The 13,757-nt window shown below is 56.2% G+C and overlaps 7 protein-coding genes across 7 annotated transcripts; 4 read left to right on the top strand and 3 right to left on the bottom strand.

Moving 5' to 3' along the window:
• Positions 1-293: 293 nt before the first annotated feature.
• J4E86_011293 (uncharacterized protein) lies at positions 294-1,481 on the bottom strand (the record flags this gene model as incomplete). Its single annotated transcript, XM_051451786.1, has 1 exon — positions 294-1,481. One exon carries the CDS (start codon positions 1,479-1,481, stop codon positions 294-296), a length of 1,188 nt encoding a protein of 395 aa, XP_051297043.1.
• An 849-nt stretch (positions 1,482-2,330) lies between these two features.
• On the top strand, positions 2,331-3,097 carry J4E86_011292 (uncharacterized protein; the record flags this gene model as incomplete). The annotated part of the gene is made up of 4 exons (XM_051451785.1): positions 2,331-2,382; positions 2,429-2,447; positions 2,504-2,575; positions 2,650-3,097. 4 exons carry the CDS (start codon positions 2,331-2,333, stop codon positions 3,095-3,097), a joined length of 591 nt encoding a protein of 196 aa, XP_051297042.1.
• A 458-nt stretch (positions 3,098-3,555) lies between these two features.
• On the bottom strand, positions 3,556-5,081 carry J4E86_011291 (uncharacterized protein; the record flags this gene model as incomplete). The annotated part of the gene is made up of 2 exons (XM_051451784.1): positions 3,556-4,890; positions 4,941-5,081. 2 exons carry the CDS (start codon positions 5,079-5,081, stop codon positions 3,556-3,558), a joined length of 1,476 nt encoding a protein of 491 aa, XP_051297041.1.
• A 1,035-nt stretch (positions 5,082-6,116) lies between these two features.
• Positions 6,117-7,341, top strand: MRI1 (S-methyl-5-thioribose-1-phosphate isomerase; the record flags this gene model as incomplete). Its single annotated transcript, XM_051451783.1, has 2 exons — positions 6,117-6,631; positions 6,678-7,341. 2 exons carry the CDS (start codon positions 6,117-6,119, stop codon positions 7,339-7,341), a joined length of 1,179 nt encoding a protein of 392 aa, XP_051297040.1.
• A 248-nt stretch (positions 7,342-7,589) lies between these two features.
• Positions 7,590-7,874, bottom strand: J4E86_011289 (uncharacterized protein; the record flags this gene model as incomplete). Its single annotated transcript, XM_051451782.1, has 2 exons — positions 7,590-7,766; positions 7,815-7,874. The coding sequence occupies 2 exons, from the start codon at positions 7,872-7,874 to the stop codon at positions 7,590-7,592; spliced, it is 237 nt and encodes a 78-aa protein (XP_051297039.1).
• A 258-nt stretch (positions 7,875-8,132) lies between these two features.
• On the top strand, positions 8,133-12,551 carry J4E86_011288 (uncharacterized protein; the record flags this gene model as incomplete). The annotated part of the gene is made up of 4 exons (XM_051451781.1): positions 8,133-8,764; positions 8,811-10,802; positions 10,853-11,425; positions 11,474-12,551. 4 exons carry the CDS (start codon positions 8,133-8,135, stop codon positions 12,549-12,551), a joined length of 4,275 nt encoding a protein of 1,424 aa, XP_051297038.1.
• Positions 12,552-12,909: 358 nt separating this feature from the next.
• Positions 12,910-13,361, top strand: J4E86_011287 (uncharacterized protein; the record flags this gene model as incomplete). The annotated part of the gene is made up of 2 exons (XM_051451780.1): positions 12,910-13,196; positions 13,232-13,361. 2 exons carry the CDS (start codon positions 12,910-12,912, stop codon positions 13,359-13,361), a joined length of 417 nt encoding a protein of 138 aa, XP_051297037.1.
• Positions 13,362-13,757: the final 396 nt, after the last annotated feature.

Below are 13,757 nucleotides of genomic sequence, written 5' to 3'. Positions count from 1 at the left end.
AAGAGATGTTCAACAAGACAAGACCGCTCTTTTCTGGCTTCTTCCTTCTCTCTCTCTCTTTCTCTGACTTTCGACAACAACCTCAATAACGCGTTCTTGCCTTTCTTGTCTCGTACAACTCATACCCGGTAGTAATCTTCTATTATGGATAGAGTGCTCGCAGACACGGCTCTAGCACGAGCCACCACGTGCGACGCATACGCGAACCGATACACGGCCGATGAACCCTTTTTCAGCGAACAAGTTCCTGCGCTCACGACACGCTGCTTTGCGGGCTGCTGTTCGAGATCCAACTAGAATCGTTCTCTGGATCCGTTGCCGTGGTTTTCAAAGAGGTCGTCTAGGTATCCGCTCGGCGTGCGGCCACCAGGCACAGTCGTGCCACCCGGTACATTGAGCGATAATTGGCTGACGGTGTTGTTGTCCTGGCCGTAGACGGGGCTTCTTGTGGTGCCGGGTTGGTGGCCGAGGGTTGCCACGCTGTTGCGGTTGTAGTTGGAGAGGCCGTCTCGTGATGGTGGTGCGCGGGCGTAGCCTCCTCGCGATGGAGGGAGTGATGGCGATTCTGGTGGCGACATGCCGGACCTCGCGCTGAAACGGTTTCCGGGTGTGGAGAGGGAGAGGGCAGAAAGATTGTTGGGGTTCTGGCTGCCAATGTGCATTTGTGGTGATCCGGCGGCGGGTGCTGCGTTGCCAGAGGCGTAGTATCCCGCGGGCAGGTAGGTGGAGGATCGGTTGCCTGCTACGTGGACTGAATCTCGCATACCGGCGGCGCCACCTGCAGTTGGGGAGAAGAAGAGAGACGATTGCGATTGCTGTGCTGTGTTGGCAGCCGCGCCCTTGAAGGCCTTGTTTGACTTGCCAATGGGGGCGGCGTTCAGGTGATCCAGGGACATGGTCGAGCTTGCTCCTACTACATTGTACATCCCCCGCTTCTTGCCAGGCACTGCTGACATGGCCTTGATATCAGCCAGGTTTTGGGCCATGGCCGCCCGCTTCACGGAGCGATGCAACGACCACGCAACGAGACCGCGCCACGCCAGCACTGCCGCACCGAAGAAGGCGAGGATAGCACCTACACATATGAAGACGGTTCCGTCTGGGAGATCGGATTTTTGCATAAAGGCAGCACCGGCTGTGTCGGGAACCTTGATATCTGGGATACCGACACCAGCCAGTGTTGGTGCGCCTACGAGGTTGAAGACACTCGTAGACCCTGTCTGGGCGGCCGCGCTGGTGGGCGCATCTGCAGTGGTTGCCGCCTCGGTGGTTTCCGTGGTGGCGGCTTGTGATGGGGCAGCAGTCTCGTCAGCGTTCGTTGTCGCTGCTTGTGTTGTCTCGGCGGCGGAGGTCTCGGCTGTGTTCGTCGCCGCGTCGCCTCCTGGCGCGACGGTGTTGAGGTCGGGTGCGTTCTCGATCTGGGCGAGGACTGTGGGTGCGACTACGAGCAGCAGCCCCACGAAGCCGACAGAAGGCCGCATCGTGGTTGTGGTGTATAGGTGTGTGCGGAGGTAGGGTTGCCGTTGGGCAGTCTTCGAAAGGGCTCGGAAGACCCAGCGTTCAAGGCTCGTGTACTCCAACAGACGTGTTTCAGGAATCGTTTGGTGAAAGAAAAGCAGTGAAACGACGAGGGGATGCAGTCGCTGGGGATATCGATAGGACAGAGAAGCGCCGAAACGAGTGACGGGGAACGAGAGGAAATGCTGATGGTGGAGTGCAAGACGGATACGGGGTCAGGGTAACAAGGGGCGGAGTCGAGGACCCGCTGGGCAAATACGCGCAGTCTGAGCGCCCCGTTCGCGTGATGTGTGGGCGGCCGCAGACTAGCGATGGGGATTTATCGAAAATCGAAAAGTGTAGTAATGGAAACTGGTGCTTTCTTCGCGGTGATCGAGTCGTCCGCGTGTCAGGCCTCTTCAGAGCAGCCGATTGTTGACGTCTGCACCTCGTTGCTGGCTCAGGGATGCAGGAAAAACACGGCCAGTATGCAGGGCCAGCGTTGACAGATCCTCCTACCAGGAACGCTGCTGCTATTCTGGGACCTGCGTGACCCTCGTGTTTAGGGCTTAGCGCAGCCGTCGTTCCTCCAATCGGTGCTTTGGCCCTCATGGGCTCCGACGACTTTGAATGTCTTGGCATCAAAAAGTTGCCCGCGTTATCGATAGCAAAAGTGGTATGCGAACATTCACCACCACGACACGCCCAATCCCGACCCTGCGCAAGCTATCGCGACGTCTGACCCATATCGCCTGCCGCGCAGAAATCTACAAAAGGCCTTCACACATCGACTAAGTCTGCGCGCGAACGGACGGGTCCAGCACTCAGCAACTATGGGAGTCCAGAAGAAGACGCGCAAGTTTGCGCAAACCAAGAGGATAGTCGGTATGGTCAGCATATGTTCTGGATGAGCTCCCGCTAATGTACCCAGGCCAACGAGATGCACGACTGTATGCGACCACGTTCCCCAATACCATTCGCGACAGCAATACTGACACTGCTCCAGTAAGAAGAACCAAATGGCCGGCGAGCTAGAAGCAAAGAAGAAAGAGGAAGAAAACAAGGCAAAGCGAGAAATGTAAGCTCCAGACACAATCGCCAATGCGCACCGCCCAGCCCCACCATCCTCTCTCCAACTAACACCCCATCCAGCCCCCAAGTCTCCTCCGCCCTCTTCTTCCAAGCCAACACCGCCCTCGGCCCCCCCTACTCCGTCCTCGTAGACACAAACTTCCTCTCGCACACTGTGCACGCCAAGCTGGAGCTCGACAAAGCGCTCATGGACCTCTTATACGCCAAAGCCACACCCATAATAACCACCTGCGTAATGGCGGAGCTCGAGAAACTCGGTCCAAAATACCGCATCGCGCTGCGCATAGCGCGCGACGAGCGCTGGCAGCGGCTCAAGTGCGAGCACAAGGGCACGTATGCGGACGACTGTATTGTGGATCGCGTGCAGAAGCATAGGATTTACCTTGTTGCGACGAATGATCGGGATCTCAAGAGGAGGATTAGGAAGATTCCTGGTGTGCCGATTGTGAGTGTGGCGAAGGGGAAGTATGTTATTGAGAGGTTGCCGGATGTGCCGGATAGTCATTAGATGGGGATGCGCGTAGGGCCAAAATGGGTTGTCTGCATAGCGAATGGCGTTTAGGGATTGTTAGGTAGGTAGTTTTATCTAGAGAAGCATTTGGGAGTCATAATGACGAAAGGCATACATTAGACCCGGCGTGTTGTGTTTGATTCAAAGGTTACAGGTGCAGAAATGAATGGCTCGTACAAAAGGTGCACATTGTCAGGCGGAATTTGGGATGAATGTTCAGGGATTCATGATGTAGTAATTATCGACAGTCTATATGAGTTCAGATACAGCGTCCCGCATGGCATCCGCCGACCGGACCCTTCTCATCTACCCACCATCTCAACATCTATAGGTCAGACGCCTACCCAATGCAAACAACCAACTCGCTCCACAATGCCGAACGCTCCACAAGAAGAAGGGGAAGAAGAGAAAGGATAAGTAAGAGGTATGGAGAAAGGCGTCATGAGAAGATGCTCCTAGTACACAGAGCAGCTAGTCTGAGCCCTCGTAAGAGCCTGCGTAAACATAGTCTGCATAGCCATGTAATGGAAGATGATACCTCCCAGCACAGCAACATGCCAGATGTTGTGCGAGCAGCCCACGTAATCGAACAGACCGGGGAAGAAGCGCTCAGGTGTCTTGCTCGCGTACAGTAACGCACCGGTAACGTATACAAGTAGACTCTTAGTGATGGGCGCGTAAAAGTACTGCGCCCACTCCAGGCCCCGGGTGTAGGCGAGCTGGCCAAAAGGCAAGAAGCCAGTCAGGGCGAGGGAACAGTAGAATAGAACGCGGAACCAGGCCATGTCGGCTCGGTTGAAGGTTGGGTGCCAGGGTAGGATGACGCCGCCGATGCCGAGCAGTGCTGTTATGCACATGTAGGACCAGCGCGAGACGGGCTCGCAGTAGAAGGCGGCGTATTCGGTCGTCATGATGGATGCGGCGACGAGAAGGGAAATGCCCGTGTAGTCTACGCAGGCGAAGCGCTCGAGCAGTGTTTGGTGCGAGATGCTGTTCATGGTGTGCCAGATGGTCGAGCAGGCCAGACACTTGCATGCCGCAAAGAAGAAGACTGCTGCTATGAAGATATCGGCTTTGGTCGACATGCTGAAGTTGGTGCTCGAAGGATAGAAGTAAAAGGCAATGGCGAGCACCATGATGAATCCGAGAAGGTGTGTCCAGATATTAATCAGCTCGTTGTGCAGGCCGAAGATGGATCGGACGCAAGCCCACTTTCCTTCTTGGAAGCGGTAGCCTTTGAGGATGTGTGGGTTGACTCGCCATGGCTCGGGCAGGTCGTCGTAGCGTATCAGGCCGTGTGCCTTTGCTCGCTCTAGGGCTTGTTGCACAGCGTGCTCGACTCGGAGTTCAATCGTTTCACGCGCGCGTCGTGCCTTGTCGAGACCGCCGTCTACCACTCCCTTTGCGATCTCAATTCCCTCGTCCATCTTTCTCCGACCTTCTTCATAGACTTCTTGCGCATAGGAGCCGATGGATCCGTCTCTTATAGCATATGCGCGCGTCTCAAACTCGGTCAGGTAGTTGTCCATGAGCACTATTCCTTCCAGGACTTTCTCCCCGAATGTCTCCTTCCGTTCCATTGCATCTTTGTATCGTCCCTCCAAGGTCTCGACGAAGACAGAAGCCTGCCGCCGCCCGGCCTCGATTGCGCCATCGGACATCTTCGAGCAGGATTCGCGGACGGCGAGCAGTGTGTTGTATGCGTATTCGACTCCGGCATCGTATTTGAGGTGGCCATAGTCTTCCAGAAAGTCCATGCGGCAGTTGAGTTCGACGAGAAAGTTACGAAGCTGTCGCTATGTTAGCAAACTGTCGAGCGCATATGCCCTGTACAACTTACCAAGACCTGGAAGTTCTCTGCTTCCTGCATGCAGGGGCGAGTGTGCCATGAGTGTCGTCTTTGGCGTTGCGCAGGTCGCTGGGAAGCCATTGTGCCGTAGCCTCGGTACGAGGGCTGTATGGGCTCTTCCTGGGAGGCCATAATTGCGGTGCTTACCCCAACGCTCGAGTTGGAGCGCGGCATGAGGGGCATCGTTATATAACTGGCGCAAAGGTGCGCGGGGTTGTTCGAGGCGTGGCGATTTCTCTCGTCTGACCTTCCAATCGATATCGGGCCCAAACTACGAGGGTCCAGTAAGGCACGGCGAGGTAAGGCGCGGTAGGATGCAGCGATTGGCTGGTCTGCGCATGTGCACAGTAATGTTCTCTGGCTGGGTGGCTTGCTCTGCGTGTGGTGTTGGGGAAGATAAATAGTGAGGATGTGGGTCTTTTTCTCCGCCTATCGGGAAGAACTAGAGACGGGCGTGGTTACCGAAAACGTCTTGGTTGGACAACACAGTTCTTATGCGACGAACAACTAGGGATATCTAGAGGGTGAGCGGGAGCGGAGGTGCGGAGGAGCAATTGAGCGCGCAGGGCCGTAGGGTATATGCGTGAAGTCCGAGTGTTGGCGTCGTCATGGGACAACCGCGGTCAATTCACTGCCGGTTCCTTGCAGCTGACGGACCCTTCTTTTGCGGCTCTCGTAGGGCTGCAATGCGGTACTTTCTGTGAAAATGGAAGGCTCAGTTGCAAGATGCATGTCCGCCCCCTTTAATACAGACCTTTGCGATTGTTACTCGATGCATGTGGATTATCAATACCGGCCAGCTCATGTTGGTCCGGCTAGAACAGCGAGGCCGTGGCCTATACCGGCAGGTGCGTTGCTTGGTGGCTGGAGCTAGCCTTGGCACCGAGCCACACGTGGCTAAATTTCGTCATCGCGTGCCGTCATGCCGAAGCGTCGAGAGTTACTGATCGTGGAGTAGCAGCGATGCATCAATGCCAGGCGGTGGACCGTGTATGTTTTGTGCGGGTATGTCGTGTAACCTAGATGAGGCCGCACGCATGCCTGGGTTGAGCGGCTCCCACGTGTTAGCGTCAGGGCCCGCGATGGGGCTGTTGACACCCAACGCTCACCATCCAGAAATTTTCTGCCACGCATTCAAGTGACACACCATTCTACGAAAACTTCAAAATGGTACTCCAGGCGATTAAATACTCACGCGGCCAGCTCGAGATTCTGGACCAGTTGAAACTACCGCATGCTGAAGAATATGACCACATCTACTCCAGCACTGATGCATGGCACGCCATCAAAGAGATGCGGACGCGAGGTGCACCAGCCATCGCCATAGTCGCTGCCCTCGCCCTCGCAGTCGAACTCACCAACATGAAGCTCTCATCGGTAGCTGAGGAGGTCGAGATCTTCATTACAGAAAAGCTGGACTACCTTGTAACCAGCCGACCAACTGCCGTCAACCTTGCAGATGCAGCAGGCAAACTTCGAAAGATTACCAAGGAAGCTGCTGCAAGTGAGGGAGCGAGTGGAGAAGCCGTGAGAGACGCGTACGTGTCTGCTGCGGAGAAGATGCTGGTTGATGATGTGAGCGACAACGAGAGCATCGGCAAGCATGGCGCAGAGTGGATAGTCAAGAACACGGAGGCAGGAAAGAAGGGACCTGTGAGCATGATGACACACTGCAACACAGGGTTTGTACCATTCTGCATCAACAACATCCAGCGGCTAATCCTACAGGTCTCTCGCAACTGCTGGATATGGCACAGCGCTTGGTGTAATCCGCTCACTGTACGGCAATGGATCTTTGAAGCACGCTTTCTGTTCTGAGACACGACCATACAACCAGGGCTCTAGGCTGACTGCGTTCGAATTGGTTCACGACAAGATACCGGCAACTCTCATCACTGACTCCATGGCGGCAGCGCTACTTCGACTACGCAGTGAGAGCGAGAACATCGCGGGTATCGTGGTTGGAGCCGACCGGGTGGCTGCGAACGGTGACACCGCCAACAAAATTGGAACTTATTCATTGGCCATTCTTGCAAAGCATCACGGTGTCAAGTTCCTCGTTGCCGCACCAAGAACTACTATCGACCTGAAGACCAAATCGGGGGCCGACATCGTCATCGAAGAACGCCCCGGACAGGAAGTGACCCTTGTCAAAGGACCTAGACACGACGGTGTTACGCTAGATCTGGGTGTCGTCGAAACTATCAGCATTGCGGCAAATGGCATCGGTGTGTGGAACCCAGCCTTCGATGTCACACCTGCAGAGCTCATTGATGGTATCATCACCGAGGTAGGCGTGGTTGAGAAGGACAGCAATGGTGTATTCCATTTGGACGAGGTCTTCAGGACGCAGGGTTCCGAAGTGAAGCCTTCGACTGTTGGTGGCTTATAGACAAGTGTTTAGGATATTTGGAAGCGCAGATCGTCCTCCATCAATCCATCATTGGAACTGTCTCCTCTGCTAATAGCGCATGATAAATGCTTATGTCCTGCCTCGCCAACCACGACCGAAATGCTCGTCAAACTCGTGTCCGTCGTTCGTGATGCGCGTATGTTATGTGGCGTCTTTCTCATCTCTCTAGAAAGTATATCCGAGCGTATGTCGCATACATCTTATAGCAGGCGCATTCTGGGTAGACATTATGAAGAGCCCTTTTCTTCGCTGGAAGGCTTCTCGTCCTCTTCCGGAGTATTTTTCAGTTCCTGCTCCGCCTTCTCAGCCTGGGCCAAAAGCGCCTCGATCTGCTTTTCGATCGAATCGAGGTGGTTCTCCAAGGCGGCGGCAGTCTGTTCGCCTCGCTGCAGGTCCTTGAACGCCTACCAGAGCTGTTAACACTCAGAACAGAGGGACTTCCGCCAACTTACCTGGGCGAGTTCGGCCTGTGACTGCGGGCCAGCGCCTGTTCCGTTCTGGGCATTCGACATTGTGGAGATGGTGCAGGAAGTCGTGAATGGCGGGCGCCCGTTGCCGAGGAGGCAAGCGCGTCCTCGAAGATGACGACTGACGGACCTTAGCGCGAACCTACCCATGGATCTCCAGGGCTGCGAGCTGCACAGACTCGCAACCAACCCCATTCCACCTTTCACCATTCCCGCTCGCGCGCACTCCTTAGACCTTTCTAATTCTCCCACCGCATGCGCGCATCTCTCCTTTTCTAATCGACCCGCGCCACCTCGCCCACCATGTTCTCTGGGTCCAACTCGTACTTAGGGGGTGGGAACAGTGCCCGACCGGGGCAGCCTCAGTATGGGCAGCAGCAGCAACAGCAGCCCTTCCAGCAGCCCGGCGGCTTCCAGGGCGGACTGGCACCTCAGCTGACGGGCTTCGGAGGAGGGCCAATGCAACCAATGCAACAACAGTTTACTGGCTTCCCGGGCCAGCCGCAGGGCTTCGGACAGCAGCCGCAACCGCAGCAACCGCAGTACACGGGCTTCCCAGGGCAGCAGAGCCAGCAATTCCAGCAGCAGCAGCAGGCTCCCCAGCAAATGCCCTTCCAGACTGGCGCGCCGCCGCCGCCGCCGCAGCAGCAGCAACCGCCTGCCCAACCGCAGCGGCCGCAGCCCACGGGTATGACATCGGCGCAGATGGCTGATTCATTCCGCGGCAACTCTGCGTCTTCCGTGCCACCGCCTGTCCCGGCCAAGAGCAGCAAGATCCCGAGCATAAGGCTTTCCTTCATCACGGCGCAAGACCAGGCCAAGTTCGAGCAACTATTCAAGTCGGCCGTGGGAGACTCCCAGGCTCTGTCTGGCGACCAGGCGCGGGATCTCCTGATGCGCTCCAAGCTATCTGGGGACGCGCTTTCGCACATCTGGTATGTTGCACGAATCGCATACGTGGCCCCATTCTAACAGATGCAGGACCCTTGCGGACACGACCAAGTCTGGCCAGCTCCTCTTCCCCGAATTCGCCCTCGCCATGTACTTGTGCAATCTCAAGCTGACCGGAAAGGATCTGCCCAACTCCCTTCCCGAGCGAGTCAAGAATGAGGTCTCTAGCATGGTGGACATTATTTCATTCGGAGTTGTGGACGAATCGTCGAACCGCCAAACGCCGGCCACCAACGCCCCCAAGTTCAACGAGCCTCCTACAATTCAGCAGCCGCAGCCACAACCTTCAAACAGCCAGTTGCTGGGCTCTTTAGCCCCACAGCCGACTGGATTCGGACAGCAACCAACAGGCATGCAACCACAGCCTACCGGTTTCGGTCAGCAGCCTACGGGTATGCAGCCACAGCCCACTGGCTTCGGGCAGGCTCCAGGCGGTTACAACGGACCACGTCCGCCGATGCCTCCTATGCCCACTGGATTCGGCTCAAATCTCGCACCCAACCAGACCGGCATGGCTCCTCTCAATGCTCAGCCGACGGGCATGCCTGGTCAATGGGGCCTAGCAAACACCCCCGCCACCGGGCTACCAAACATCGAGGCTTTGGCGCAACGAATGATGCCCCAGACGGGCCGAGAGGGCGGCAACCATACGACTGCTGGTTTGACCGGCAACGCGACCATTCCGTGGGCTATTACAAAGGGAGAGAAGAAGCTGTACGATGACACCTTCAAGGCCTGGGACGGCATGACCAAGGGTTACATTAGCGGAGCTCAAGCTCTTGAAATCTTTGGACAGAGTGGATTGCCCAAGCCAGATTTGGAGCGCATATGGACACTTGCCGATTCTGCTGATAGGGGTCGTCTTGATTTGGACCAATTCGCCGTTGCTATGCATTTGATCTACCGTAAGCTCAACGGCTACCCCATTCCAGCCCGTCTCCCCCCGGAGTTGGTCCCCCCTTCCACGCGCAACATCAACGACTCTATTGGTGCAATGAAGAACTTGCTGCGTGGAGATGCCGAGGACAGGAAGAACTCTGGTGCCTTCCTCCAGCCCCAGCGCACTGGCGTCAGCTACCTGAAGTCCCACTCGTTCCGTGCTGGTAGCCCACAAGCTGGTGGCCGAAAGGATGCTACGGTATTCCGTAACAATGACGATAACGTAGGCTACAAGTCGAGCGCTAGACATCGCCTTGGAGGTGGTGGTCGCTCACCTTCACCAGCGCAGCCGGCTTCACCATCCTCTGAGCGGTCTGATGAAATGTCCCTTGACCAGCTCAGGAAGTCTGTCAAAGAGAAGCAGATCTTGTTGGATGCCATGGACACACAAGACGAGAACGCCGCTGACGAAGACGATGCGCTCGATCGTCGAGATCGCCGAGAGGCTGAAGATCTCTATCGCCGCATTCGCAGGGTGCAAGAAGACATTGATGCTCACCCTAAGGCTTCGTTGAGATCAACTGACTCGGATGCGGAGCGTCGTGCCCTGAAGCGCCAACTCCAGACCTTGACTGATCGCCTGCCTGAACTCGCGTCCAACGTGCGCCGGACTGAGCGTGAAATCGCAGACGCCCAGCTCGAACTCTTTAGACTCAGAGACGCCAAAGCGCATCCCGGATCTGCATCCACCATCGTGGGCACTGGACCTGGCGGTGCAGTAACTGAATCGGATCGCTTGAAAGCCCGCGCCAAGGCTATGATGCAAGCACGCTCTGCTGCCTTGACAGGAAGGCCTGCCCCTGCCAGTGACGACACGGGCGCAGCAACTGAGCGCTTGGAGAAGGAGACTTCGCGCATCCGAGCAGAAAGAGAAAACAATGAGCGCATGATCCGCGACGTCGAAGACAGCGTGAATGAATACACAAGGGGTCTGGAGTCGAGCCTGAAAGAAGGAGGACACGACAACACAAGCGAACACGAACGTCGTAGATGGGAGGAGGCTCTGGGCGTTGAAGATGACGTTAAGGACTTCATCTTTGATCTACAGCGCAGCAGTCGCGCTTCGCGTATCCGCAAAGACGAGTAAGTACTATTCGATTAGTATCAAGAGGCATCATGCTAATTCCGTACAGTTCATCTCGCGACAACTACAGGTCTAGATCAGCTGCTCGTGTAGAGGACAACCGACCATCGTCATCACGCTATGAGAGTCCGGCTGGTCGTGTCGAGCCCCCTCCTCGCGCATCAACAACTACGCCTGCTGGCGGCTCGTACTCTGCATACAAGACTCCAGAGGAACGTGCGGCCTTCATCAAACAGCAGGCTGAGCAGCGAATGGCTGAGCGTCTCGCTGCTCTGGGTATTAAAGCTCCAGTAAAGGCTGGTGAGACACCCCAACAACGTGCCGATCGGGAGAAGAAGGAGCGTGAAGAGAAGCTACGCCAGGCTGAAGAAGAGGATGCGCGTCGCGAGGAAGAGCGTCAAAGACGTCTTAACGACGAATCCGCTGCACCACCCGCTCCATCCAAGAGCAGTGGCAAGAAGCCAGCACCCCCACCGCCGGCCTCGCGCAAGAACAAGAACGAGGTTGCGCAGCACGACGTTCAGCAAGCGGAAGCAGAGTCGAAGAAGGCAGATAACGACATGGCTGAGAAGGCTATCCGCGAACAGCAGGAGGCCCAAGAAGCCGAGACGAAGCGCATGGAGTACGTATACCTCGATCTATCTCTTGAAATTACGCTAACAAACGTCAGGGATGAGGAACGCAGACAAGAGGACGAATTGGCCAAGGAGCGAGAGTCTGCTTCAGCCAGACTTCGCGCCTTGGAAGAGCAAGTCCAGCAGGGCAAACTCAAGAAGGCCGAAGAGAAAAAGCGCAGAGCGGCTGCTTCCAAGGACGCCAAGGAGAAGGAGTCCCGACTGGCTGCTCAGCGTGCAGAGATTGAAGCTGCGCGTGAACGCGAACGTCAACTACAGATGCAGCTTGAGGCGCTCGACGATGACGAGTCGTCGGATGATGACGGCCCGCAGAACATCACGCCTCAAGACACCACCCCTACCGCCAGCCAGGAGTTGCCGCGTGACACTGCACCTCCTCAAGCGCCACCAATGCCCCAAATCTCGCACAACACACCACCCTCATCTATCGCCAGCCCGCCTACGTCTTCGGTGACTAGTCCTCACCCTGGCATGGGCGACACCGAAACCAAGAACCCGTTCTTGAAGAAGATGGCCATGTCCAACCAGGAGAACAGCACCGTCTCCACACCTCCGCCCCCACCCAGCAACACGAGCGAGGTTTCCACGAACCCTTTCCACCGTCTGACACAAGAAAATGCCAACAAGGCTGCCATGCCTACGTTCAATGAGCCCGCCGCACCTTCAGCGCGCAGGTTGGGAAGGCAAGACGACGATGACTGGTCCGTCGTTGACTCAGATGACGATTCGTCCGACGACGACGAAGCGCCTACTCAAGGTGGAGCCAAGCAGCTGGCCTCCATGTTGTTCGGTACCATGGCGCCACCGCGCCCTCTCTCCTCCATGGACAACAAGAGCCCACGTGCCGAGAGCCCAGCTGTGACATCGCCTCCAGCAGGCATTCCCCCACCTCCCCCGATGCCCTCCAACGGTGCACCTCCGCCTCCACCTGGCCCGCCGCCACCTCCGGCAGGTGGAGCACCACCGCCACCTCCAATGCCTAGCATGAAGGCTCCTGGTGGAGCGCCAAACCGTGGAGCTTTACTTGGAGAGATCACTGCGGGTAAGGGATTGAGGAAGGTCGAGACCAAGGACAGGAGCACAGCTTCTACTGCTGGTAGGGTTTTGGGTTAATTCGGTAATTCATAGACTTGTAGTATAATCGCGTTTTGTGTACAATTTGAAGTCGAAGTTGGTTTTACGTTGCTAATACATTACATGACGTCCGTGTCGTGATCTCGTACTTTCTGTCGTTCTATACATGTACTAGATAGAATGCGCCGGATAAACATATACGCCATCACCACTTACCCCTCCCGAGGTCTCCAACAACATCACTTCTTAACTTCTGAACTGCGTAACCACAAATCTATTGATCCTACACCTATTTTGTTACAACTCAACGCCCATAAAGCTAATCGCCACCAAGCAAGCCACCTTTCAAATCAAGCTGGCAGGCCCAGATTCCCGGAAAAGACAATCTACAACCGCCATGACGAAGCCCTCCCTCCCATCCAAAATGTGGGCCGCACAAGTCATCTCCTTCAACGAACCCTACAAAGTCCACGAAATCCCCGTTCCATCAGAACTTGCACCGCACGACCTCCTCGTCAAAGTCGCCGTCGCCTCCCTCTGCCACACAGACTTCATGGTCTCTTCAGGGGCAATGGGCACACCACTTCCCTGCACCGGCTCTCACGAAGGCGCAGGCACCGTCGTAGCAACCGGCACGTCTGTAACGCAGTTCGCAGTCGGCGACCGCGTGATGGCCGGGATCTTGTATGACGCCTGCGGTATATGCGCCGAATGCACAGGAGGACCACACGCATCAGCATGTCCGCAGTACTGCCAGAATACTGGTGGTTTCCTTGGTATAACGACCCATGGATTCTTCGCTCAGTACGCGAAGATCGATGCGCGCCAAACGGCCAAGGTACCGAGTAAAGTTTCGTTTCTCACTGCGGCGCCGCTGGCTTGTGCGGGCGTAACTGTGTATCGCGGAATTGTCTTGTCGGCTGTACGGAAAGGGGAGTGGATTGCCATCGTAGGCAGTGGAGGCGGTTTGGGCCATCTTGGAGTGAAGTTTGCAAAAGCCATGGGATTGAATGTTGTTGGGATTGATGCGAGGGATGAGGGGTTGGAACTTACACGGTTGTGCGGTGCGGATGTTACTATTGATGCGAGGACGGGGCTGGAAGAGGTGGTAAAGACCGTGCGTGCTTGCACAGGGAATGAGGGGGTCGAAGCTACCCTGAACGTTAGCGATGCGAAGGAGGCGGCTGCATTGGCTTGTGCGGTTACGAAGATGCATGGGACGATGGTTCAGCTTGCGCAGCCGGA

Source organism: Alternaria arbusti, assembly GCF_024043155.1.
Source record: "Alternaria arbusti strain BMP 1465 chromosome Unknown scaffold_32, whole genome shotgun sequence".
Taxonomy (NCBI): Eukaryota; Fungi; Ascomycota; class Dothideomycetes; order Pleosporales; family Pleosporaceae; genus Alternaria; species Alternaria arbusti.
This window is presented reverse-complemented; position numbering and strand designations above follow the sequence as displayed.